General features: G+C 40.6%; 4 protein-coding genes across 4 annotated transcripts; 2 read left to right on the forward strand and 2 right to left on the reverse strand.

Annotated features, from left to right (window-relative positions):
• Positions 1–57: 57 nt before the first annotated feature.
• On the reverse strand, positions 58–2416 carry LOC115758506 (gastrulation defective protein 1 homolog). Its single transcript, XM_030699199.1, has one exon. The coding sequence runs from the start codon at positions 2153–2155 to the stop codon at positions 230–232; it is 1926 nt and encodes a 641-aa protein (XP_030555059.1). The 5' UTR covers positions 2156–2416; the 3' UTR covers positions 58–229.
• Positions 2417–2698: 282 nt separating this feature from the next.
• On the forward strand, positions 2699–5499 carry LOC115758499 (FACT complex subunit Ssrp1). Its single transcript, XM_030699186.1, has 3 exons — positions 2699–2862; positions 2976–4553; positions 4612–5499. Exons 1-3 carry the CDS (start codon positions 2809–2811, stop codon positions 5158–5160), a joined length of 2181 nt encoding a protein of 726 aa, XP_030555046.1. The 5' UTR covers positions 2699–2808; the 3' UTR covers positions 5161–5499.
• A 20-nt stretch (positions 5500–5519) lies between these two features.
• LOC115762646 lies at positions 5520–27708 on the forward strand. Its single transcript, XM_030704955.1, has 4 exons — positions 5520–5564; positions 5631–5786; positions 27328–27492; positions 27553–27708. Exons 1-4 carry the CDS (start codon positions 5520–5522, stop codon positions 27706–27708), a joined length of 522 nt encoding a protein of 173 aa, XP_030560815.1.
• LOC115758154 (receptor expression-enhancing protein 4) lies at positions 25558–26651 on the reverse strand. Its single transcript, XM_030698691.1, has one exon. It carries the CDS (start codon positions 26573–26575, stop codon positions 25727–25729), a length of 849 nt encoding a protein of 282 aa, XP_030554551.1. The 5' UTR covers positions 26576–26651; the 3' UTR covers positions 25558–25726.
• Positions 27709–27790: the final 82 nt, after the last annotated feature.

Genomic DNA, 27790 nt, shown 5'->3' on the forward strand with positions numbered 1-27790 from the left:
AAAAGCACGGTTCATTCCCATCTCTAGCTGTAAGCTAATTTTTATTGAGTTCATAAAAAGACATTATTGGTCTAAGGTTAGCTTCAAGTATTTTTAAAGCTGACTTCATAATCATCAAGTAAGGTTGCAAGAAGAGCACAAGAGCACAAGTAAGATTTTTGACAGAGAGTTAAGAATAGTAGCTACATTCTTCTTTTATTAGGTTTGAACTTAAAAAATATTAATTAAACTATGTTCCATCTGTGTCCGTTTTGGGCTTCTTGGCCGCCGGTGCTGTATCGGAGGCGGGTAGCTTCTCGGAGAATATGGCCTTCGGCTGAGTTTGCTTGTAGGCGGGCGCAATCCAATATGGATTCTCAGCCGCATCTTTGGCATACTTAAGTATGGCCTCTCGTGGATCTTGATCATCGTCGACGCGTTTGCTCAGGCCAAGATTACGTATGACATAGGAGGAGAGAGTGCCGCCAGAGCTGGCAACGCGTCCGCCCTGGCCGCTGGTAATTGGCAGATCCGGTCGCTTGGACTTGACCGGATCCATGCGTGCTTTTTCCATCCTTTTGCGCGAAGAACGCGTCTTCTCCTGCCGGAACAGTGGCAGAGCATGTGGAGTTATGATCTGGGATACGCCCACCATTTCCATCTGTTGCCTCTTGCGATGGATCTTCACCACGCACAGCTTGGCGCCGCGTATGCTGCGCTGTTCATCGTAGAAGCATTTAATGATCCCATTGCCGCAGCTGACAAAAAGTTGGTTCAACTTCGGATGCCACAACGTCTTGATGACATGCGACTCAGCTACGGGTATGCGCTGCACCTGCTCGAAGCTTTGCGTGCTGTAAAAATAAAGATGGGCCTCTTTTTGGCCCTTGGGCAGCGACTCGCCGGTGACCAGCATGCGATCATCCGGGCTAAAGCAGCAGTCGGTTGTGTCGTAACGTGAATAAAGATTCGACCATGTGTGCAGCGGGTCCTTGAAATTCCTTAGGTCCCAGAGCTTCATGGTCTCGTCATTAGAGCGCGTGGCTAGCTGCTGGCCCATGTATGAGAACACAATGGATGTAATCTCCGAACCCTTTTGGTGTGCCGTTCGCACGCAGTGTGTGGTATTCACAAACATCTTTCGCGTATCCCATGTCTGTATGGAGCCATCCACGCAGCCGGCGGCAATTAGTGTCGCATCCCGATTGTAGTTACAGGCGGAGGCATTGGTTCTCAGGCCGCCCTGAGCTCGTGTCTTGATCACCTGCAGCTGCTCCTTGGCTCGTAGTCCCTGCCAGATGCGCAGTGTGCCGTCTAGCGCTGCGGTCAGGAATTGTTCCCTGTTAAATGGATGCCAGCAGCCAGATGTGAGTTGCGCAACGTGGCCCTTGGTACGCGTCATATCGCTTATGTATTGATCCCCCTTGCAGCATTCCAGTTTCTCGAAGCCGTCTCGATCCAGCACCTTGGCCTGGGCGTTGCCCGAGATAACCAGGATCATGTCGCCTGTAACGGAATATTGAAGGCCGCGTATGGGATGATTTTCACACGGCTGCAACTGACGAAAGCTGCGCATAGCTGAGTCCATGCCGGCAAAGTCCCAAAAGCACATATCGTAATCTATGGAGCCCGACACAATTCGAGCGCCGGATGGATCTCCAGCAAGGGCTAAGACTGCCCGTGATCCGTGCTGCATTTGCACTTCGTGCGTGTAGGGTATACGGCGAGATAATGTTTCCTCATCCTCATCGGAATCATCCTCGTTTTCATCTTCATCATCTTCCTGGTCCTCTTTGTCGTTGGTTTCCTTCTTGGTGCTTGGATCAGGCTGCTGCTGGTTTCCCGTGTCCGCAGCTGGCGGCAAAGGGCCTATAACATCCTCGTCTTCCTCCTGCGCCTCTTGTTCCTGGACAGGTGGAGCAAACGTGCGCGCCTTAGCGATCTGCTCACTGATGTCAAAAACCTTGGCGGCCTTGCGGCCAAACCCGCTTATACCCATCACATCTTTAAGGTGTTGGCTTTCCAGGTCCTCAGCTACATCCTCAATTTGACGTATCATCTGTTGCTTGTCCATTTTCTTGAAGCCACCGGCATCTTGGGCAGGTTCATTGGACTCAGCAGGCGTCTTGCCAACATTCAGCTGTATTTTGCCAAACGAAATCTTTCCGCGCTGCATTCTACGGATAGATTATCTCTACGCGGCTTAGAAAATTTAATTCGTGTTTATTGTTTTTACTCGCGCTAAGGTTGGGATTTTGTTTAGCTATTCTCAGCTATCGATATATCGATACTTGAATACATATCGATATTTGTAATACTGCGACTGGTTTTTCAATTGAGACTAATAATGACTGCTGCGGTAGTAATTATAAATTAAATGAAAATGCACAATTACTTTATGTTGATATTAGGTCAATTCGAATTGTAAATTAGACTATTATAAGGACTATACAGCATGTTTATTTACTATACGAAGGGGAGTACAATATTTATATGTGTATTAAAAGCTTTTCAAAATTAAGAATGACATCAAAAAGAAATTTTTTCAAGTACATTGAACATAATGGATAAAGAAATATGGACACACACATATATTTGTTTTCGATTTTCCATTTACAGCTGTAAGCCGATACATTAAAATACTCGTGACAAGTAGCAACTCTATGAAAGAAATCTCCGCTCTAGCATCTAACCTAAAATTAGGCGCGCAGTCGGCTCTTGGCGTTTCTCTCGTGTAGAATTTTTTGCGTCTTTTTAGTTTTATAAATTACGCAGAGTGGTGTAATTGACAGTTTATTGGTTTATTATTTAGTGCAGGGCACATTGAAAATGGTGGACGCTTTGGAGTACAATGACATAAACGCCGAAGTGCGCGGCGTTTTGGTGAGTCTGATTCACAAATTGCCAGCAACATTTGTCTGACATCTGTTTTCCCTTCCCCTGTCAACTCCTTTGCTACCTAATGCAATATTAATTAATGGATTTATTGGCCTTAGTCGTCTGGACGCCTGAAGCTCACCGAACAGAACATAATCTTCAAGAACAACAAGACGGGCAAGGTGGAGCAGATTGCCGCCGAGGATATTGATCTCATCAATTCCCAAAAGTTCGTGGGTACCTGGGGTCTACGCATCTTTACCAAGAGCGGAGCGCTGCATCGGTTTAGTGGATTTCGCGACAGCGAACATGAAAAGCTGGGCAAGTACATCAAAGAGGCCTATTCGCAGGAAATGGTGGAGAAGGAAATGTGCGTCAAGGGCTGGAACTGGGGCACAGCACGCTTCATGGGCTCTGTGCTCAGCTTCGACAAGGATACAAAGACCATTTTTGAGGTTCCCTTATCGCATGTCTCTCAATGCGTTACGGGCAAGAACGAGGTGACCCTGGAGTTCCATCAGAACGATGATGCGCCCGTGGGCTTGCTGGAAATGCGCTTTCATATACCAGCTGTCGAGTCGGCGGATGAGGATCCAGTCGAAAAATTCCATCAGAACGTTATGAACAAGGCGTCGGTCATATCGGCATCTGGCGAGTCCATTGCTATATTCCGCGAAATACACATTCTGACGCCGCGTGGTCGATACGATATCAAAATCTTCTCGACCTTTTTCCAACTGCACGGCAAGACATTCGACTACAAAATACCCATGGACTCGGTGTTGCGCTTGTTCATGCTCCCGCATAAGGATAGCCGTCAAATGTTTTTTGTGCTCTCGCTGGATCCGCCCATAAAGCAGGGTCAGACGCGGTATCACTACCTAGTGCTGTTGTTTGCCCCCGATGAGGAGACCACCATTGAGCTGCCATTCAGCGAGGCGGAGTTGCGCGACAAGTATGAGGGCAAGCTGGAGAAGGAGCTGTCTGGGCCCGTTTATGAGGTCATGGGCAAGGTGATGAAGGTTTTGATTGGACGCAAGATAACAGGCCCGGGCAATTTTATTGGCCATTCTGGCACAGCTGCAGTTGGTTGTTCGTTTAAGGCAGCCGCCGGCTATTTGTATCCGCTGGAGCGCGGGTTTATCTACATTCACAAGCCACCACTGCACATACGCTTCGAAGAGATCAGTTCAGTGAACTTTGCCCGCAGCGGCGGCTCAACGCGCTCCTTTGATTTTGAGGTGACGCTTAAGAATGGCACTGTGCACATTTTCTCGTCCATCGAGAAGGAGGAGTACGCCAAGCTGTTTGACTTTATCACACAGAAGAAGTTGCATGTGAGCAACATGGGCAAGGACAAGACCGGCTACAAGGATGTCGACTTTGGTGACTCAGACAATGAAAACGAGCCGGACGCCTATCTGGCACGACTCAAGGCGGAGGCGCGTGAGAAGGAGGAGGATGACGATGACGGTGACGATTCCGACGAGGAGTCCACCGATGAGGACTTTAAGCCCAATGAAAACGAATCCGATGTGGCCGAGGAGTACGATAGCAACGTGCAGAGCGACTCAGATGAAGATAGCGATGCTAGTGGAGGTGGTGGCGGAGGCGACAGCGATGCAACGTCCAAAAAGAAGCACAAGGAGAAGAAGCACGAAAAGAAGGAGAAGAAACACAAGGAAAAGGAGCGTACAGTAAGCAAATTTTTAAATCGTATTTAACTTAAGTCTAACTAATTCTTGTGCCCTTTAGAAAAAGAACACCAAGAAGAAGGATAGCAACAAGCCGAAGCGTGCCACAACAGCTTTTATGTTGTGGCTAAACGATACGCGTGAGCAAATTAAGCGCGATAATCCGGGCATTAAGGTGACAGAAATAGCTAAGAAGGGCGGTGAGATGTGGAAGGAGCTTAAGGATAAATCCAAGTGGGAGGAGATAGCTGCCAAGGACAGGCAACGCTACCAGGATGAGATGCGCAATTACAAACCAGGCGCCGGCGCCGGCAGCGACGATGAGGAGAGCCCCAGCAGCAAACCGGTTAAGAAACGCACCTCGGAGCCCTCACCCACGAAAAAGGCAAATACCTCGGGCAGTGGTTTTAAGAGCAAGGAATACATATCCGAAGATGATTCCACCAGCTCCGAGGAGGCCAATAAGACTAACAGTGAGCCAGCCAAAAAGAAGAGCAAAACAGTTGAGCCAACGTCCAACAAGAAGGCCAAACAAAGCGAAAGCGAAGCGGAGGCCACGGAGGAGGAGACCAACGAAAGTAATGATGATGAGGATGATGCCAGCGATTAGATAAAAACATTTCCATGAACACACCACACACACACCACACACACACACCCACACACAGCTAAACATGCTCTTAACTCTAAGATAACTGTTATAAACAGACCAGCAAAAGGCTTGGTCTAAAATTTGTCTTTTCATTAAACACCCAAATTTCCATATAATTGCTAAATAATTGCGACGATACAGCCAATTGCTGATCAATTTATTTTTTTTATCAGCAATGAACAACAAATATTTTGAAGTACAAATAATTGGCCAAAAGTCTGTTGGCCAGCTTGCACGCGTTTTGTTTTGTGCTCAACCACGTCTAAAATAAACTCGAAAAGACAGCGAATTTTGTATTTAATAATAGAGAATCTGTAATGGCACTGCTCTGGCTCATGGTGCACCTGGCACTGCTCGGGAATGTGCAGGCAAGTGCAAGAGTTATCCATCGTTATCCATAGTGGTCCATTAATGTGCGCCCTTCTCAGATCAGCGGGTTGGCCAAGTTCACAAATGTGCAGTGCGTCAGCCAGGACGCGAACTTCACCCTGTTTACCGTCTGTCGCCTGCATGCGGTTAAGCGCGACGTGGCTGAAATGAGTTTGCGAGTAAAGATCATTCAATTTCCCAAAATCCCAGTTGCGGTGAGTTTCCAATACACGCTTGACTTGAGCAATCGATTCATCATATAATTGTCAAACCAACATTTGAAAGCGATTAACCTACAGCAAATATTTATACACGAAATTCACGTGGATTTATCACAAAGTATATAAGTTCTTTATCAGGACCCCATAACTCGGTCAAATCTCATCAGATTTTCACGAAGTTTGGCTTTTTCTTCATGGTTTTCCCTCTAGATTAATCTGGCATTCAAATCTGAACACCGATTTTTTAGTCGAAATTCATGTCCAAATCTTACCCCAAGATTCGTATATAGACATGGGTCAAAATTTACCACCCCCATATCTCGGCCAAATCTCATCCGATTTTCACGTAGTTTGGCTTTTTCTTCATGGGTTTCCCTCTAGATTAATCTGGCATTCAAATCTGAACACCGATTTTTTAGTCGAAATGCATGTCCAAATCTTACCCCAAGATTCGTATATAGACATGGGTCAAAATTTACCACCCCCATATCTCGGCCAAATCTCATCCGATTTGCACGAAGCTTGGCTTTTTCTTCATGGTTTTCCCTCTAGTTTAATCTGGCATTCAAATCTGAACACCGATTTTTTAGTCGAAATTCATGTCCAAATCCTACCCCAAGATTCGTATATAGACATGGGTCAAAATTTACCACCCCCATATCTCGGCCAAATTTCATCCGATTTTCACGAAGTTTGGCTTTTTCTTCATGGTTTTCCCTCTAGATTAATCTGGCATTCAAATCTGAACACCGATTTTTTAGTCGAAATTCATGTCCAAATCTTACCCCAAGATTCGTATATAGACATGGGTCAAAATTTACCACCCCCATATCTCGGCGAAATCTCATCCGATTTTCACGAAGTTTGGTTTTTTCTTCATGGTTTTCCCTCTAGATTAATCTGGCATTCAACTCTGAACACCGATTTTTTAGTCGAAATTCATGTCCAAATCTTACCCCAAGATTCGTATATAGACATGGGTCAAAATTTACCACCCCCATATCTCGGCCAAATCTCATCCGATTTTCACGAAGTTTGGCTTTTTCTTCATGGTTTTCCCTCTAGATTAATCTGGCATTCAAATCTGAACACCGATTTTTTAGTCGAAATTCATGTCCAAATCTTACCCCAAGATTCGTATATAGACATGGGTCAAAATTTACCACCCCCATATCTCGGCCAAATCTCATCCGATTTTCACGAAGTTTGGTTTTTTCTGCATGGTTTTCCCTCTAGATTAATCTGGCATTCAAATCTGAACACCGATTTTTTAGTCGAAATTCATGTCCAAATCTTACCCCAAGATTCGTATATAGACATGGGTCAAAATTTACCACCCCCATATCTCGGCCAAATCTCATCCGATTTTCACGAAGTTTGGCTTTTTCTTCATGGTTTTCCCTCTAGATTAATCTGGCATTCAAATCTGAACACCGATTTTTTAGTCGAAATTCATGTCCAAATCTTACCCCAAGATTCGTATATAGACATGGGTTAAAATTTACCACCCCCATATCTCGGCCAAATTTCATCCGATTTTCACGAAGTTTGGCTTTTTCTTCATGGTTTTCCCTCTAGATTAATCTGGCATTCAAATCTGAACACCGATTTTTTAGTCGAAATTCATGTCCAAATCTTACCCCAAGATTCGTATATAGACATGGGTCAAAATTTACCACCCCCATATCTCGGCGAAATCTCATCCGATTTTCACGAAGTTTGGTTTTTTCTTCATGGTTTTCCCTCTAGATTAATCTGGCATTCAAATCTGAACACCGATTTTATAGTCGAAATTCATGTCCAAATCTTACCCCAAGATTCGTATATAGACATGGGTCAAAATTTACCACCCCCATATCTCGGCCAAATCTCATCCGATTTTCACGAAGTTTGGCTTTTTCTTCATGGTTTTCCCTCTAGATTAATCTGGCATTCAAATCTGAACACCGATTTTTTTGTCGAAATTCATGTCCAAATCTTACCCCAAGATTCGTATATAGACATGGGTCAAAATTTACCACCCCCATATCTCGGCCAAATCTCATCCGATTTTCACGAAGTTTGGCCTTTTTTTCATGGTTTTCCCTCTAGATTAATCTGGCATTCAAATCTGAACACCGATTTTTTAGTCGAAATTCATGTCCAAATCTTACCCCAAGATTCGTATATAGACATGGGTCAAAATTTATCACCACCATATCTCGGCCAAATCTCATCCGATTTGCACGAAGTTTGGCTTTTTCTTCATGGTTTTCCCTCTAGTTTAATCTGGCATTCAAATCTGAACACCGATTTTTTAGTCGAAATTCATGTCCAAATCCTACCCCAAGATTCGTATATAGACATGTGTCAAAATTTACCACCCCCATATCTCGGCGAAATCTCATCCGATTTTCACGAAGTTTGGTTTTTTCTTCATGGTTTTCCCTCTAGATTAATCTGGCATTCAAATCTGAACACCGATTTTTTAGTCGAAATTCATGTCCAAATCTTACCCCAAGATTCGTATAGACATGGGTCAAAATTTACCACCCCCATATCTCGGCCAAATCTCATCCGATTTTCACGAAGTTTGGCTTTTTCTTCATGGTTTTCCCTCTAGATTAATCTGGCATTCAAATCTGAACACCGATTTTTTAGTCGAAATTCATGTCCAAATCCTACCCCAAGATTCGTATATAGACATGTGTCAAAATTTACCACCCCCATATCTCGGCCAAATTTCATCCGATTTTCACGAAGTTTGGCTTTTTCTTCATGGTTTTCCCTCTAGATTAATCTGGCATTCAAATCTGAACACCGATTTTTTAGTCGAAATGCATGTCCAAATCTTACCCCAAGATTCGTATATAGACATGGGTCAAAATTTACCACCCCCATATCTCGGCCAAATCTCGTCCGATTTTCACGAAGTTTGGCTTTTTCTTCATGGTTTTCTCTCTAGATTAATTTGGCATTCAAATCTGAACACCGATTTTTTAGTCGAAATTCATGTCCAAATCTTACCCCAAGATTCGTATATAGACATGGGTCAAAATTTACCACCCCCATATCTCGGCCAAATCTCATCCGATTTTCACGAAGTTTGGTTTTTTCTGCATGGTTTTCCCTCTAGATTAATCTGGCATTCAAATCTGAACACCGATTTTTTAGTCGAAATTCATGTCCAAATCTTACCCCAAGATTCGTATATAGACATGGGTCAAAATTTACCACCCCCATATCTCGGCCAAATCTCATCCGATTTTCACGAAGTTTGGCTTTTTCTTCATGGTTTTCCCTCTAGATTAATCTGGCATTCAAATCTGAACACCGATTTTTTAGTCGAAATTCATGTCCAAATCTTACCCCAAGATTCGTATATAGACATGGGTCAAAATTTACCACCCCCATATCTCGGCCAAATCTCATCCGATTTTCACGAAGTTTGGCTTTTTCTTCATGGTTTTCCCTCTAGATTAATCTGGCATTCAAATCTGAACACCGATTTTTTAGTCGAAATTCATGTCCAAATCTTACCCCAAGATTCGTATATAGACATGGGTCAAAATTTACCACCCCCATATCTCGGCGAAATCTCATCCGATTTTCACGAAGTTTGGTTTTTTCTTCATGGTTTTCCCTCTAGATTAATCTGGCATTCAAATCTGAACACCGATTTTTTAGTCGAAATTCATGTCCAAATCTTACCCCAAGATTCGTATATAGACATGGGTCAAAATTTACCACCCCCATATCTCGGCCAAATCTCATCCGATTTTCACGAAGCTTGGCTTTTTCTTCATGGTTTTCCCTCTAGATTAATCTGGCATTCAAATCTGAGCACCGATTTTTTAGTCGAAATTCATGTCCAAATCTTACCCCAAGATTCGTATATAGACATGGGTCAAAATTTACCACCCCCATATCTCGGCCAAATCTCATCCGATTTTCACGAAGTTTGGCTTTTTCTTCATGGTTTTCCCTCTAGATTAATCTGGCATTCAAATCTGAGCACCGATTTTTTAGTCGAAATTCATGTCCAAATCTTACCCCAAGATTCGTATATAGACATGGGTCAAAATTTACCACCCCCATATCTCGGCCAAATCTCATCCGATTTTCACGAAGTTTGGCTTTTTCTTCATGGTTTTCCCTCTAGATTAATCTGGCATTCAAATCTGAGCACCGATTTTTTAGTCGAAATTCATGTCCAAATCTTACCCCAAGATTCGTATATAGACATGGGTCAAAATTTACCACCCCCATATCTCGGCCAAATCTCATCCGATTTTCACGAAGTTTGGCTTTTTCTTCATGGTTTTCCCTCTAGATTAATCTGGCATTCAAATCTGAACACCGATTTTTACGTCGAAATTCATGTCCAAATCTTACCCCAAGATTCGTATATAGACATGTGTCAAAATTTACCACCCCCATATCTCGGCCAAATCTCATCCGATTTTCACGAAGTTTGGCTTTTTCTTCATGGTTTTCCCTCTAGATTAATCTGGCATTCAAATCTGAACACCGATTTTTTAGTCGAAATTCATGTCCAAATCTTACCCCAAGATTCGTATATAGACATGGGTCAAAATTTACCACCCCCATATCTCGGCGAAATCTCATCCGATTTTCACGAAGTTTGGTTTTTTCTTCATGGTTTTCCCTCTAGATTAATCTGGCATTCAAATCTGAACACCGATTTTTTAGTCGAAATTCATGTCCAAATCTTACCCCAAGATTCGTATATAGACATGGGTCAAAATTTACCACCCCCATATCTCGGCCAAATCTCATCCGATTTTCACGAAGTTTGGCTTTTTCTTCATGGTTTTCCCTCTAGATTAATCTGGCATTCAAATCTGAACACCGATTTTTTAGTCGAAATTCATGTCCAAATCTTACCCCAAGATTCGTATATAGACATGGGTCAAAATTTACCACCCCCATATCTCGGCCAAATCTCATCCGATTTTCACGAAGTTTGGCTTTTTCTTCATGGTTTTCCCTCTAGATTAATCTGGCATTCAAATCTGAACACCGATTTTTTAGTCGAAATTCATGTCCAAATCCTACCCCAAGATTCGTATATAGACATGGGTCAAAATTTACCACCCCCATATCTCGGCCAAATCTCATCCGATTTTCACGAAGTTTGGTTTTTTCTGCATGGTTTTCCCTCTAGATTAATCTGGCATTCAAATCTGAACACCGATTTTTTAGTCGAAATTCATGTCCAAATCTTACCCCAAGATTCGTATATAGACATGGGTCAAAATTTACCACCCCATATCTCGGCCAAATCTCATCCGATTTTCACGAAGTTTGGCTTTTTCTTCATGGTTTTCCCTCTAGATTAATCTGGCATTCAAATCTGAACACCGATTTTTTAGTCGAAATTCATGTCCAAATCTTACCCCAAGATTCGTATATAGACATGGGTCAAAATTTACCACCCCCATATCTCGGCGAAATCTCATCCGATTTTCACGAAGTTTGGTTTTTTCTTCATGGTTTTCCCTCTAGATTAATCTGGCATTCAAATCTGAACACCGATTTTTTAGTCGAAATTCATATCCAAATCTTACCCCAAGATTCGTATATAGACATGGGTCAAAATTTACCACCCCCATATCTCGGCCAAATCTCATCCGATTTTCACGAAGCTTGGCTTTTTCTTCATGGTTTTCCCTCTAGATTAATCTGGCATTCAAATCTGAGCACCGATTTTTTAGTCGAAATTCATGTCCAAATCTTACCCCAAGATTCGTATATAGACATGGGTCAAAATTTACCACCCCCATATCTCGGCCAAATCTCATCCGATTTTCACGAAGTTTGGCTTTTTCTTCATGGTTTTCCCTCTAGATTAATCTGGCATTCAAATCTGAGCACCGATTTTTTAGTCGAAATTCATGTCCAAATCTTACCCCAAGATTCGTATATAGACATGGGTCAAAATTTACCACCCCCATATCTCGGCCAAATCTCATCCGATTTTCACGAAGTTTGGCTTTTTCTTCATGGTTTTCCCTCTAGATTAATCTGGCATTCAAATCTGAACACCGATTTTTTAGTCGAAATTCATGTCCAAATCTTACCCCAAGATTCGTATATAGACATGTGTCAAAATTTACCACCCCCATATCTCGGCCAAATCTCATCCGATTTTCACGAAGTTTGGCTTTTTCTTCATGGTTTTCCCTCTAGATTAATCTGGCATTCAAATCTGAACACCGATTTTTTAGTCGAAATTCATGTCCAAATCTTACCCCAAGATTCGTATATAGACATGGGTCAAAATTTACCACCCCCATATCTCGGCGAAATCTCATCCGATTTTCACGAAGTTTGGTTTTTTCTTCATGGTTTTCCCTCTAGATTAATCTGGCATTCAAATCTGAACACCGATTTTTTAGTCGAAATTCATGTCCAAATCTTACCCCAAGATTCGTATATAGACATGGGTCAAAATTTACCACCCCCATATCTCGGCCAAATCTCATCCGATTTTCACGAAGTTTGGCTTTTTCTTCATGGTTTTCCCTCTAGATTAATCTGGCATTCAAATCTGAACACCGATTTTTTAGTCGAAATTCATGTCCAAATCTTACCCCAAGATTCGTATATAGACATGGGTCAAAATTTACCACCCCCATATCTCGGCCAAATCTCATCCGATTTTCACGAAGTTTGGCTTTTTCTTCATGGTTTTCCCTCTAGATTAATCTGGCATTCAAATCTGAACACCGATTTTTTAGTCGAAATTCATGTCCAAATCTTACCCCAAGATTCGTATATAGACATGGGTCAAAATTTACCACCACCATATCTCGGCCAAATCTCATCCGATTTGCACGAAGTTTGGCTTTTTCTTCATGGTTTTCCCTCTAGTTTAATCTGGCATTCAAATCTGAACACCGATTTTTTAGTCGAAATTCATGTCCAAATCCTACCCCAAGATTCGTATATAGACATGGGTCAAAATTTACCACCCCCATATCTCGGCCAAATCTCATCCGATTTTCACGAAGCTTGGCTTTTTCTTCATGGTTTTCCCTCTAGATTAATCTGGCATTCAAATCTGAACACCGATTTTTTAGTCGAAATTCATGTCCAAATCTTACCCCAAGATTCGTATATAGACATGGGTCAAAATTTACCACCCCCATATCTCGGCCAAATCTCATCCGATTTTCACGAAGTTTGGCTTTTTCTTCATGGTTTTCCCTCTAGATTAATCTGGCATTCAAATCTGAACACCGATTTTTTAGTCGAAATTCATGTCCAAATCTTACCCCAAGATTCGTATATAGACATGGGTCAAAATTTACCACCCCCATATCTCGGCCAAATCTCATCCGATTTTCACGAAGTTTGGCTTTTTCTTCATGGTTTTCCCTCTAGATTAATCTGGCATTCAAATCTGAACACCGATTTTTTAGTCGAAATTCATGTCCAAATCTTACCCCAAGATTCGTATATAGACATGGGTCAAAATTTACCACCCCCATATCTCGGCGAAATCTCATCCGATTTTCACGAAGTTTGGTTTTTTCTTCATGGTTTTCCCTCTAGATTAATCTGGCATTCAAATCTGAACACCGATTTTTTAGTCGAAATTCATGTCCAAATCTTACCCCAAGATTCGTATATAGACATGGGTCAAAATTTACCACCCCCATATCTCGGCCAAATCTCATCCGATTTTCACGAAGTTTGGCTTTTTCTTCATGGTTTTCCCTCTAGATTAATCTGGCATTCAAATCTGAACACCGATTTTTTAGTCGAAATTCATGTCCAAATCTTACCCCAAGATTCGTATATAGACATGGGTCAAAATTTACCACCCCCATATCTCGGCCAAATCTCATCCGATTTTCACGAAGTTTGGCTTTTTCTTCATGGTTTTCCCTCTAGATTAATCTGGCATTCAAATCTGAACACCGATTTTTTAGTCGAAATTCATGTCCAAATCTTACCCCAAGATTCGTATATAGACATGGGTCAAAATTTACCACCACAATATCTCGGCCAAATCTCATCCGATTTGCACGAAGTTTGGCTTTTTCTTCATGGTTTTCCCTCTAGTTTAATCTGGCATTCAAATCTGAACACCGATTTTTTAGTCGAAATTCATGTCCAAATCCTACCCCAAGATTCGTATATAGACATGGGTCAAAATTTACCACCCCCATATCTCGGCCAAATCTCATCCGATTTTCACGAAGCTTGGCTTTTTCTTCATGGTTTTCCCTCTAGATTAATCTGGCATTCAAATCTGAACACCGATTTTTTAGTCGAAATTCATGTCCAAATCTTACCCCAAGATTCGTATATAGACATGGGTCAAAATTTACCACCCCCATATCTCGGCCAAATCTCATCCGATTTTCACGAAGTTTGGCTTTTTCTTCATGGTTTTCCCTCTAGATTAATCTGGCATTCAAATCTGAACACCGATTTTTTAGTCGAAATTCATGTCCAAATCTTACCCCAAGATTCGTATATAGACATGGGTCAAAATTTACCACCCCCATATCTCGGCCAAATCTCATCCGATTTTCACGAAGTTTGGCTTTTTCTTCATGGTTTTCCCTCTAGATTAATCTGGCATTCAAATCTGAACACCGATTTTTTAGTCGAAATTCATGTCCAAATCTTACCCCAAGATTCGTATATAGACATGGGTCAAAATTTACCACCACCATATCTCGGCCAAATCTCATCCGATTTGCACGAAGTTTGGCTTTTTCTTCATGGTTTTCCCTCTAGTTTAATCTGGCATTCAAATCTGAACACCGATTTTTTAGTCGAAATTCATGTCCAAATCCTACCCCAAGATTCGTATATAGACATGGGTCAAAATTTACCACCCCCATATCTCGGCCAAATTTCATCCGATTTTCACGAAGTTTGGCTTTTTCTTCATGGTTTTCCCTCTAGATTAATCTGGCATTCAAATCTGAACACCGATTTTTTAGTCGAAATGCATGTCCAAATCTTACCCCAAGATTCGTATATAGACATGGGTCAAAATTTACCACCCCCATATCTCGGCCAAATCTCATCCGATTTTCACGAAGCTTGGCTTTTTCTTCATGGTTTTCTCTCTAGATTAATTTGGCATTCAAATCTGAACACCGATTTTTTAGTCGAAATTCATGTCCAAATCTTACCCCAAGATTCGTATATAGACATGGGTCAAAATTTACCACCCCCATATCTCGGCCAAATCTCATCCGATTTTCACGAAGTTTGGTTTTTTCTGCATGGTTTTCCCTCTAGATTAATCTGGCATTCAAATCTGAACACCGATTTTTTAGTCGAAATTCATGTCCAAATCTTACCCCAAGATTCGTATATAGACATGGGTCAAAATTTACCACCCCCATATCTCGGCCAAATCTCATCCGATTTTCACGAAGTTTGGCTTTTTCTTCATGGTTTTCCCTCTAGATTAATCTGGCATTCAAATCTGAACACCGATTTTTTAGTCGAAATTCATGTCCAAATCTTACCCCAAGATTCGTATATAGACATGGGTCAAAATTTACCACCCCCATATCTCGGCCAAATCTCATCCGATTTTCACGAAGTTTGGCTTTTTCTTCATGGTTTTCCCTCTAGATTAATCTGGCATTCAAATCTGAACACCGATTTTTTAGTCGAAATTCATGTCCAAATCTTACCCCAAGATTCGTATATAGACATGGGTCAAAATTTACCACCCCCATATCTCGGCCAAATCTCATCCGATTTTCACGAAGTTTGGCTTTTTCTTCATGGTTTTCCCTCTAGATTAATCTGGCATTCAAATCTGAACACCGATTTTTTAGTCGAAATTCATGTCCAAATCTTACCCCAAGATTCGTATATAGACATGGGTCAAAATTTACCACCCCCATATCTCGGCCAAATCTCATCCGATTTTCACGAAGTTTGGCTTTTTCTTCATGGTTTTCCCTCTAGATTAATCTGGCATTCAAATCTGAACACCGATTTTTTTGTCGAAATTCATGTCCAAATCTTACCCCAAGATTCGTATATAGACATGGGTCAAAATTTACCACCCCCATATCTCGGCGAAATCTCATCCGATTTTCACGAAGTTTGGTTTTTTCTTCATGGTTTTCCCTCTAGATTAATCTGGCATTCAAATCTGAACACCGATTTTTTAGTCGAAATTCATATCCAAATCTTACCCCAAGATTCGTATATAGACATGGGTCAAAATTTACCACCCCCATATCTCGGCCAAATCTCATCCGATTTTCACGAAGCTTGGCTTTTTCTTCATGGTTTTCCCTCTAGATTAATCTGGCATTCAAATCTGAGCACCGATTTTTTAGTCGAAATTCATGTCCAAATCTTACCCCAAGATTCGTATATAGACATGGGTCAAAATTTACCACCCCCATATCTCGGCCAAATCTCATCCGATTTTCACGAAGTTTGGCTTTTTCTTCATGGTTTTCCCTCTAGATTAATCTGGCATTCAAATCTGAACACCGATTTTTTAGTCGAAATTCATGTCCAAATCTTACCCCAAGATTCGTATATAGACATGTGTCAAAATTTACCACCCCCATATCTCGGCCAAATCTCATCCGATTTTCACGAAGTTTGGCTTTTTCTTCATGGTTTTCCCTCTAGATTAATCTGGCATTCAAATCTGAACACCGATTTTTTAGTCGAAATTCATGTCCAAATCTTACCCCAAGATTCGTATATAGACATGGGTCAAAATTTACCACCCCCATATCTCGGCGAAATCTCATCCGATTTTCACGAAGTTTGGTTTTTTCTTCATGGTTTTCCCTCTAGATTAATCTGGCATTCAAATCTGAACACCGATTTTTTAGTCGAAATTCATGTCCAAATCTTACCCCAAGATTCGTATATAGACATGGGTCAAAATTTACCACCCCCATATCTCGGCCAAATCTCATCCGATTTTCACGAAGTTTGGCTTTTTCTTCATGGTTTTCCCTCTAGATTAATCTGGCATTCAAATCTGAACACCGATTTTTTAGTCGAAATTCATGTCCAAATCTTACCCCAAGATTCGTATATAGACATGGGTCAAAATTTACCACCACCATATCTCGGCCAAATCTCATCCGATTTGCACGAAGTTTGGCTTTTTCTTCATGGTTTTCCCTCTAGTTTAATCTGGCATTCAAATCTGAACACCGATTTTTTAGTCGAAATTCATGTCCAAATCCTACCCCAAGATTCGTATATAGACATGTGTCAAAATTTACCACCCCCATATCTCGGCCAAATTTCATCCGATTTTCACGAAGTTTGGCTTTTTCTTCATGGTTTTCCCTCTAGATTAATCTGGCATTCAAATCTGAACACCGATTTTTTAGTCGAAATTCATGTGCAAATCTTACCCCAAGATTCGTATATAGACATGGGTCAAAATTTACCACCCCCATATCTCGGCCAAATCTCATCCGATTTTCACGAAGTTTGGCTTTTTCTTCATGGTTTTCCCTCTAGATTAATCTGGCATTCAAATCTGAACACCGATTTTTTAGTCGAAATTCATGTCCAAATCTTACCCCAACATTCGTATATAGACATGGGTCAAAATATACCACCCCCATATCTCGGCCAAATCTCATCCGATTTTCACGAAGTTTGGCTTTTTCTTCATGGTTTTCCCTCTAGATTAATCTGGCATTCAAATCTGAACACCGATTTTTTTGTCGAAATTCATGTCCAAATCTTACCCCAAGATTCGTATATAGACATGGGTCAAAATTTACCACCCCCATATCTCGGCGAAATCTCATCCGATTTTCACGAAGTTTGGTTTTTTCTTCATGGTTTTCCCTCTAGATTAATCTGGCATTCAAATCTGAACACCGATTTTTTAGTCGAAATTCATATCCAAATCTTACCCCAAGATTCGTATATAGACATGGGTCAAAATTTACCACCCCCATATCTCGGCCAAATCTCATCCGATTTTCACGAAGCTTGGCTTTTTCTTCATGGTTTTCCCTCTAGATTAATCTGGCATTCAAATCTGAGCACCGATTTTTTAGTCGAAATTCATGTCCAAATCTTACCCCAAGATTCGTATATAGACATGGGTCAAAATTTACCACCCCCATATCTCGGCCAAATCTCATCCGATTTTCACGAAGTTTGGCTTTTTCTTCATGGTTTTCCCTCTAGATTAATCTGGCATTCAAATCTGAACACCGATTTTTTAGTCGAAATTCATGTCCAAATCTTACCCCAAGATTCGTATATAGACATGTGTCAAAATTTACCAGCCCCATATCTCGGCCAAATCTCATCCGATTTTCACGAAGTTTGGCTTTTTCTTCATGGTTTTCCCTCTAGATTAATCTGGCATTCAAATCTGAACACCGATTTTTTAGTCGAAATTCATGTCCAAATCTTACCCCAAGATTCGTATATAGACATGGGTCAAAATTTACCACCCCCATATCTCGGCGAAATCTCATCCGATTTTCACGAAGTTTGGTTTTTTCTTCATGGTTTTCCCTCTAGATTAATCTGGCATTCAAATCTGAACACCGATTTTTTAGTCGAAATTCATGTCCAAATCTTACCCCAAGATTCGTATATAGACATGGGTCAAAATTTACCACCCCCATATCTCGGCCAAATCTCATCCGATTTTCACGAAGTTTGGCTTTTTCTTCATGGTTTTCCCTCTAGATTAATCTGGCATTCAAATCTGAACACCGATTTTTTAGTCGAAATTCATGTCCAAATCTTACCCCAAGATTCGTATATAGACATGGGTCAAAATTTACCACCACCATATCTCGGCCAAATCTCATCCGATTTGCACGAAGTTTGGCTTTTTCTTCATGGTTTTCCCTCTAGTTTAATCTGGCATTCAAATCTGAACACCGATTTTTTAGTCGAAATTCATGTCCAAATCCTACCCCAAGATTCGTATATAGACATGTGTCAAAATTTACCACCCCCATATCTCGGCCAAATTTCATCCGATTTGCACGAAGTTTGGCTTTTTCTTCATGGTTTTCCCTCTAGATTAATCTGGCATTCAAATCTGAACACCGATTTTTTAGTCGAAATTCATGTGCAAATCTTACCCCAAGATTCGTATATAGACATGGGTCAAAATTTACCACCCCCATATCTCGGCCAAATCTCATCCGATTTTCACGAAGTTTGGCTTTTTCTTCATGGTTTTCCCTCTAGATTAATCTGGCATTCAAATCTGAACACCGATTTTTTAGTCGAAATTCATGTCCAAATCTTACCCCAACATTCGTATATAGACATGGGTCAAAATATACCACCCCCATATCTCGGCCAAATCTCATCCGATTTTCACGAAGTTTGGCTTTTTCTTCATGGGTTTCCCTCTAGATTAATCTGGCATTCAAATCTGAACACCGATTTTTTAGTCGAAATTCAAGTCCAAATCTTACCCCAAGATTCGTATATAGACATGGGTCAAAATTTACCACCCCCATATCTCGGCCAAATCTCATCCGATTTTCACGAAGTTTGGCTTTTTCTTCATGGTTTTCCCTCTAGATTAATCTGGCATTCAAATCTGAACACCGATTTTTTAGTCGAAATTCATGTCCAAATCTTACCCCAAGATTCGTATATAGACATGTGTCAAAATTTACCACCCCCATATCTCGGCCAAATTTCATCAGATTTTCACGAAGTTTGGCTTTTTCTTCATGGGTTTCCCTCTAGATTAATCTGTCATTCAAATCTGAACACCGATTTTTTAGTCGAAATTCATGTCCAAATCTTACCCCAAGATTCGTATATAGACATGGGTCAAAATTTACCACCCCCATATCTCGGCCAAATCTCATCCGATTTTCACGAAGTTTGGCTTTTTCTTCATGGTTTTCCCTGTAGATTAATCTGGCATTCAAATCTGAACACCGATTTTTTAGTCGAAATGCATGTCCAAATCTTACCCCAAGATTCGTATATAGACATGGGTCAAAATTTACCACCCCCATATCTCGGCCAAATCTCATCCGATTTTCACGAAGTTTGGCTTTTTCTTCATGGTTTTCCCTCTAGATTAATCTGGCATTCAAATCTGAACACCGATTTTTTAGTCGAAATTCATGTCCAAATCTTACCCCAACATTCGTATATAGACATGGGTCAAAATTTACCACCCCCATATCTCGGCCAAATCTCATCCGATTTTCACGAAGTTTGGCTTTTTCTTCATGGGTTTCCCTCTAGATTAATCTGGCATTCAAATCTGAACACCGATTTTTTAGTCGAAATTCATGTCCAAATCTTACCCCAAGATTCGTATATAGACATGGGTCAAAATTTACCACCCCCATATCTCGGCGAAATCTCATCCGATTTTCACGAAGTTTGGCTTTTTCTTCATGGGTTTCCCTCTAGATTAATCTGGCATTCAAATCTGAACACCGATTTTTTAGTCGAAATTCATGTCCAAATCTTACCCCAAGATTCGTATATAGACATGGGTCAAAATTTACCACCCCCATATCTCGGCAAAATCTCATCCGATTTTCACGAAGTTTGGCTTTTTCTTCATGGTTTTCCCTCTAGATTAATCTGGCATTCAAATCTGAACACCGATTTTTTAGTCGAAATTCATGTCCAAATCTTACCCCAAGATTCATATATAGACATGGGTCAAAATTTACCACCCCCATATCTCGGCGAAATCTCATCCGATTTTCACGAAGTTTGGTTTTTTCTTCATGGTTTTCCCTCCAGATTAATCTGGCATTCAACTCTGAACACCGATTTTTTAGTCGAAATTCATGTCAAAATCTTACCCCAAGATTCGTATATAGACATGGGTCAAAATTTACCACCCCCATATCTCGGCCAAATCTCATCCGATTTTCACGAAGTTTGGTTTTTTCTTTATGGTTTTCCCTCTAGATTAATCTGGCATTCAAATCTGAACACCGATTTTTTAGTCGAAATTCATGTCCAAATCTTACCCCAATTTTTCTTCATGGTTTTCCCTGTAGATTAATCTGGCATTCAAATCTGAACACCGATTTTTTAGTCGAAATTCATGTGCAAATCTTACCCCAAGATTCGTATATAGACATGGGTCAAAATTTACCACCCCCATATCTCGGCCAAATCTCATCCGATTTTCACGAAGTTTGGCTTTTTCTTCATGGTTTTCCCTCTAGATTAATCTGGCATTCAAATCTGAACACCGATTTTTTAGTCGAAATTCATGTCCAAATCTTACCCCAACATTCGTATATAGACATGGGTCAAAATATACCACCCCCATATCTCGGCCAAATCTCATCCGATTTTCACGAAGTTTGGCTTTTTCTTCATGGGTTTCCCTCTAGATTAATCTGGCATTCAAATCTGAACACCGATTTTTTAGTCGAAATTCAAGTCCAAATCTTACCCCAAGATTCGTATATAGACATGGGTCAAAATTTACCACCCCCATATCTCGGCCAAATCTCATCCGATTTTCACGAAGTTTGGCTTTTTCTTCATGGTTTTCCCTCTAGATTAATCTGGCATTCAAATCTGAACACCGATTTTTTAGTCGAAATTCATGTCCAAATCTTACCCCAAGATTCGTATATAGACATGTGTCAAAATTTACCACCCCCATATCTCGGCCAAATTTCATCAGATTTTCACGAAGTTTGGCTTTTTCTTCATGGGTTTCCCTCTAGATTAATCTGGCATTCAAATCTGAACACCGATTTTTTAGTCGAAATTCATGTCCAAATCTTACCCCAAGATTCGTATATAGACATGGGTCAAAATTTACCACCCCCATATCTCGGCCAAATCTCATCCGATTTTCACGAAGTTTGGCTTTTTCTTCATGGTTTTCCCTGTAGATTAATCTGGCATTCAAATCTGAACACCGATTTTTTAGTCGAAATGCATGTCCAAATCTTACCCCAAGATTCGTATATAGACATGGGTCAAAATTTACCACCCCCATATCTCGGCCAAATCTCATCCGATTTTCACGAAGTTTGGCTTTTTCTTCATGGTTTTCCCTCTAGATTAATCTGGCATTCAAATCTGAACACCGATTTTTTAGTCGAAATTCATGTCCAAATCTTACCCCAACATTCGTATATAGACATGGGTCAAAATTTACCACCCCCATATCTCGGCCAAATCTCATCCGATTTTCACGAAGTTTGGCTTTTTCTTCATGGGTTTCCCTCTAGATTAATCTGGCATTCAAATCTGAACACCGATTTTTTAGTCGAAATTCATGTCCAAATCTTACCCCAAGATTCGTATATAGACATGGGTCAAAATTTACCACCCCCATATCTCGGCGAAATCTCATCCGATTTTCACGAAGTTTGGCTTTTTCTTCATGGGTTTCCCTCTAGATTAATCTGGCATTCAAATCTGAACACCGATTTTTTAGTCGAAATGCATGTCCAAATCTTACCCCAAGATTCGTATATAGACATGGGTCAAAATTTACCACCCCCATATCTCGGCCAAATCTCATCCGATTTTCACGAAGTTTGGCTTTTTCTTCATGGTTTTCCCTCTAGATTAATCTGGCATTCAAATCTGAACACCGATTTTTTAGTCGAAATTCATGTCCAAATCTTACCCCAACATTCGTATATAGACATGGGTCAAAATTTACCACCCCCATATCTCGGCCAAATCTCATCCGATTTTCACGAAGTTTGGCTTTTTCTTCATGGGGTTCCCTCTAGATTAATCTGGCATTCAAATCTGAACACCGATTTTTTAGTCGAAATTCATGTCCAAATCTTACCCCAAGATTCGTATATAGACATGGGTCAAAATTTACCACCCCCATATCTCGGCGAAATCTCATCCGATTTTCACGAAGTTTGGCTTTTTCTTCATGGGTTTCCCTCTAGATTAATCTGGCATTCAAATCTGAACACCGATTTTTTAGTCGAAATTCATGTCCAAATCTTACCCCAAGATTCGTATATAGACATGGGTCAAAATTTACCACCCCCATATCTCGGCAAAATCTCATCCGATTTTCACGAAGTTTGGCTTTTTCTTCATGGTTTTCCCTCTAGATTAATCTGGCATTCAAATCTGAACACCGATTTTTTAGTCGAAATTCATGTCCAAATCTTACCCCAAGATTCATATATAGACATGGGTCAAAATTTACCACCCCCATATCTCGGCCAAATCTCATCCGATTTTCACGAAGTTTGGTTTTTTCTTTATGGTTTTCCCTCTAGATTAATCTGGCATTCAAATCTGAACACCGATTTTTTAGTCGAAATTCATGTCCAAATCTTACCCCAAGATTCGTATATAGACATGGGTCAAAATTTACCACCCCCATATCTTGGCCAAATCTCATCCGATTTTCACGAAGTTTGGCGTTTTCTTCATGGTTTTCCCTCTAGATTAATCTGGCATTCAAATCTGAACACCGATTTTTTAGTCGAAATTCATGTCCAAATCTTACCCCAAGATTCGTATATAGACATGGGTCAAAATTTACCACCCCCATATCTCGGCCAAATCTCATCCGATTTTCACGAAGTTTGGCTTTTTCTTCATGATTTTCCCTCTAGATTAATCTGGCATTCAAATCTGAACACCGATTTTTTAGTCGAAATTCATGTCCAAATCTTACCCCAAGATTCGTATATAGAAATGGGTCAAAATTTACCACCCCCATATCTCGGCCAAATCTCATCCGATTTTCACGAAGTTTGGCTTTTTCTTCATGGTTTTCCCTCGAGATTAATCTGGCATTCAAATCTGAACACCGATTTTTTAGTCGAAATTCATGTCCAAATCTTACCCCAAGATTCGTATATAGACATGTGTCAAAATTTACCACCCCCATATCTCGTCCAAATCTCATCCGATTTTCACGAAGTTTGGCTTTTTCTTCATGGTTTTCCCGCTAGATTAATCTGGCATTCAAATCTGAACACCGATTTTGTAGTCGAAATTCATGTCTAAATCTTACCCCAAGATTCATATATAGACATGGGTCAAAATTTACCACCCCCATATCTCGGCCAAATCTCATCCGATTTTCACGAAGTTTGGTTTTTTCTTTATGGTTTTCCCTCTAGATTAATCTGGCATTCAAATCTGAACACCGATTTTTTAGTCGAAATTCATGTCCAAATCTTACCCCAAGATTCGTATATAGACATGGGTCAAAATTTACCACCCCCATATCTTGGCCAAATCTCATCCGATTTTCACGAAGTTTGGCGTTTTCTTCATGGTTTTCCCTCTAGATTAATCTGGCATTCAAATCTGAACACCGATTTTTTAGTCGAAATTCATGTCCAAATCTTACCCCAAGATTCGTATATAGACATGGGTCAAAATTTACCACCCCCATATCTCGGCCAAATCTCATCCGATTTTCACGAAGTTTGGCTTTTTCTTCATGATTTTCCCTCTAGATTAATCTGGCATTCAAATCTGAACACCGATTTTTTAGTCGAAATTCATGTCCAAATCTTACCCCAAGATTCGTATATAGAAATGGGTCAAAATTTACCACCCCCATATCTCGGCCAAATCTCATCCGATTTTCACGAAGTTTGGCTTTTTCTTCATGGTTTTCCCTCGAGATTAATCTGGCATTCAAATCTGAACACCGATTTTTTAGTCGAAATTCATGTCCAAATCTTACCCCAAGATTCGTATATAGACATGTGTCAAAATTTACCACCCCCATATCTCGTCCAAATCTCATCCGATTTTCACGAAGTTTGGCTTTTTCTTCATGGTTTTCCCGCTAGATTAATCTGGCATTCAAATCTGAACACCGATTTTGTAGTCGAAATTCATGTCCAAATCTTACCCCAAGATTCGTATATAGAAATGGGTCAAAATTTACCACCCCCATATCTCGGCCAAATCTCATCCGATTTTCACGAAGTTTGGCTTTTTCTTCATGGTTTTCCCTCGAGATTAATCTGGCATTCAAATCTGAACACCGATTTTTTAGTCGAAATTCATGTCCAAATCTTACCCCAAGATTCGTATATAGACATGTGTCAAAATTTACCACCCCCATATCTCGTCCAAATCTCATCCGATTTTCACGAAGTTTGGCTTTTTCTTCATGGTTTTCCCGCTAGATTAATCTGGCATTCAAATCTGAACACCGATTTTGTAGTCGAAATTCATGTCTAAATCTTACCCCAAGATTAATTCAATATAAATATTCACAGAATGGTGAAGGCTCACAAAGCTAGTAAAATGTTGTATCAGTAAACTCCGAGTTTTTTTTTAGATTTCTTAATTGCGCAGTTTTTAATAACATGTACTAGCAGGTATTACCCGGCTTTGCTCGGATCAAGTCAATTTCTCTACATTTCACGAAGAACTTTTCTCCCAATTCATGTTTTGAATCACATTTGGAATAGGAATTAACATAAATGTTTGGAAATAGGTTTCAAAATGATCAATCAATAGTTGTCCGTGGGTTGGGCTCTCCAAAATCAGTAAATAAGTAAATATGTTGATCGGACCAATTTTAAGCTTTGCAAACTTAGTTCTCCCTTTTCGTCCAGGGGGATTTTTAGAAATTGCAAATGGAATTTCCAAAATCCCATCTTACCGTTCACTTGCATGACATAAGATATTAACTTTCAGGATTTCAGCCTCCTAACTCTTACGTTGACCGCCCATAAGTCCATCAATATAAATACTTATAAGCTCAGACTTATAGAATTTCCTAAACGTGAGGAAAGTACTCTTAATCACTTTTAATTGAAAAGTATTGTTATTTAAATTATTTATTTAATCGATATACGTGCGTCCAAATAGAGTTTTGAGACTCTGCAAATGACGTCATGTTAACGTATTGGCAGGCTTTTATGAGTTGACTGCCTAACAGAGAAGTTTACAGTCGCTTAACAGTGAATTTATTGAAAAACGGAGATAGTGCTATGTTTCGAAACCTATTGATAGTGACGGCGATGATCTCTCAGCATGGATATCGGACGATGATGCAGCTCCGCGGTGACGCGCTCGCTTTTCAGCAGATCCTCCATATCCGATAGTGGATCCTCACTTATGTTGAGATCCTTGACCGGCATGTCGTATACATATTGCTTCATTATGGGCCGACTGATTGATGGCCGATTTGTCTTCATGGCCAGGTCTGGCAGCGAAAGCTTCGACAGCTTTTTCCTTTGCTCCGGCAGAAAAGTATTGGAATATGAGGAGGGAGTGCTCGCCACATTAAGCGATTCGTCGTCGATGCTTGGATCATAATACACATTTGTATTAGAATTGGTAACGGTTTCTGCTTCTTGAAAGGGGGGATTGCTGGCCTCGGTGGCTGTGTCCACTCCAGTAGAACCGCTGGTTCGCGTTTCACTTGCCTTTTTCCAAATTAACGAGATTTTGGGAACTATTGTGTCAACACTGCTAGAGCACAGTTGCACTGTGTAGCTGAGGGCATCGCGCAGTAGATGCCGCTTGCCGTGCAGCAGAATATCATCAATCCGCGTCATGTAGCGCACCAAAAGTGGACTCAGAATCGAATCGAAGACCCAGACGCTGGCCTGGGGCGCGGAGATGACCAGCCAAAGCACGATCAGCAGCTTCGTCTCCGCATACAATGGTAACCAATTGAAGAGCGTGTCTCCAGCTACCTCCATGCACACAAGCCACGCATAGACAACCCAATACTTGCCCCAGGCATTCAACTCTTCCACGCCCAGCGCCTTGTGTGTGTAGCGTGCCGGTACCAGGACGCCAAAGATGATCACCAGGAAACGCGTGATGAAGCCAAAAAAACACATATTTAGAGGATTTCGTTGTCAAATTATATATAAATATGAAATGAATTTTAAAACGAATTGTTTTTGTGTCTGACACTTCCCCCTCTCTCTGACATATCTAACTCTCAATTTCACAATATTCTATTTGTTGGTAACTTGTTGCATTAGAGTCTACTTCAAATATGAAACCATTTCGTGCGAACTAGTCTCTCAGTTTTAAAGCTATCTTTTTGAAACTTTGCAGAAGTGCTTCTTTCTGTTGCGCGCAGTAAATATGTCGGAACCAGCTGGATCGGACCACTATATCATATAGCTGCCATAGGAACGATCAGTCGAAAAGTAGCTTTTGGTTGAATACCTTTTTTGTTTATTAAGATATCTTCACCAAATTCGGCATTTATTAGTTTTACTATGCTTCTCATTTATTTGCAAAATCCTATCAACATCAAAATACTATATCATGAAGCTGGCATAGGAACGATCGATCGAAAAGCAGGTTCTTGCATGGAAAACTAGTTTGTTTTTCAAAATATCCTGACCAAACTCTCCATTTATAAGTTAAACTATGTTCCCTACATTTATGCAAAATACTATCAGCATTGGACCACTATATCATATAGCTGCGATAGGATCGATCTGTCGAAAAGCAGGTTTTTTACACGAACAACTTTTTTGTTATTCAGAATATCTTAACCATACTCGGCACTAAATATTTTTCCTGTGATTCTTTCTCGTTTCTTGTTTATTTGTTATTGGGGTTTCACTTTCTTCAGATGCGAATACAGCTGCTGAAACGCGCCAGCGGCTACAAGCCCTTCCTGTACGATGTGAGACACTGCGATGTGTGCGAGTATCTGGAGAAGCGGAACCATCCCTTTGTGAATATCGTGTTCAATAGCTTCGCGAATCACACAAACGTCAACAAATGCCCACTGCCCGTGAGTTTTCCGCAACCATTTTATTTGATATCCAAGCAAATTCTAAAAATTCATATCCAGTCGGAGTTGCGCGTGGAGCATTTTCGGTTTCCAGTCAAGGCGCTCGAGTTGCTGCCGCTTCCTGGCGGGGATTATGCGATCTATTCCACGTTCAGCTTCGATCGTCGAGAGCGGGCCACGCTGAAGGTGTTCTTCACGCTGACTGAGTCTCGTTAGTGTAAACGATTCAACGATCCAACAATTTAATTTAATTAAAATATAAATTAATGAATGTGTACTATGTAAATGCGCTCAATAA

This window comes from Drosophila novamexicana, unplaced genomic scaffold, assembly GCF_003285875.2.
Source record: "Drosophila novamexicana strain 15010-1031.04,08,12 unplaced genomic scaffold, DnovRS2.1 tig00000008-arrow-pilon, whole genome shotgun sequence".
Classification (NCBI taxonomy): domain Eukaryota; kingdom Metazoa; phylum Arthropoda; class Insecta; order Diptera; family Drosophilidae; genus Drosophila; species Drosophila novamexicana.

Excerpts from the sequence above, each read along its gene's own strand:
- LOC115758506 (XM_030699199.1), bottom strand. The coding sequence starts at position 2,155 with ATGCAGCGCGGAAAGATTTCGTTTGGCAAAATACAGCTGAATGTTGGC.
- LOC115758499 (XM_030699186.1), top strand. The coding sequence starts at position 2,809 with ATGGTGGACGCTTTGGAGTACAATGACATAAACGCCGAAGTGCGCGGC. Across the intron at positions 2,863-2,975 it reads CCGAAGTGCGCGGCGTTTTG|TCGTCTGGACGCCTGAAGCT; the intron begins GTGAGTCTGATT and ends TATTGGCCTTAG. Across the intron at positions 4,554-4,611 it reads ACAAGGAAAAGGAGCGTACA|AAAAAGAACACCAAGAAGAA; the intron begins GTAAGCAAATTT and ends TGTGCCCTTTAG.
- LOC115762646 (XM_030704955.1), top strand. The coding sequence starts at position 5,520 with ATGGCACTGCTCTGGCTCATGGTGCACCTGGCACTGCTCGGGAAT. Across the intron at positions 5,787-27,327 it reads TTCCCAAAATCCCAGTTGCG|ATGCGAATACAGCTGCTGAA; the intron begins GTGAGTTTCCAA and ends CACTTTCTTCAG. Across the intron at positions 27,493-27,552 it reads TCAACAAATGCCCACTGCCC|TCGGAGTTGCGCGTGGAGCA; the intron begins GTGAGTTTTCCG and ends ATTCATATCCAG.
- LOC115758154 (XM_030698691.1), bottom strand. The coding sequence starts at position 26,575 with ATGTGTTTTTTTGGCTTCATCACGCGTTTCCTGGTGATCATCTTTGGC.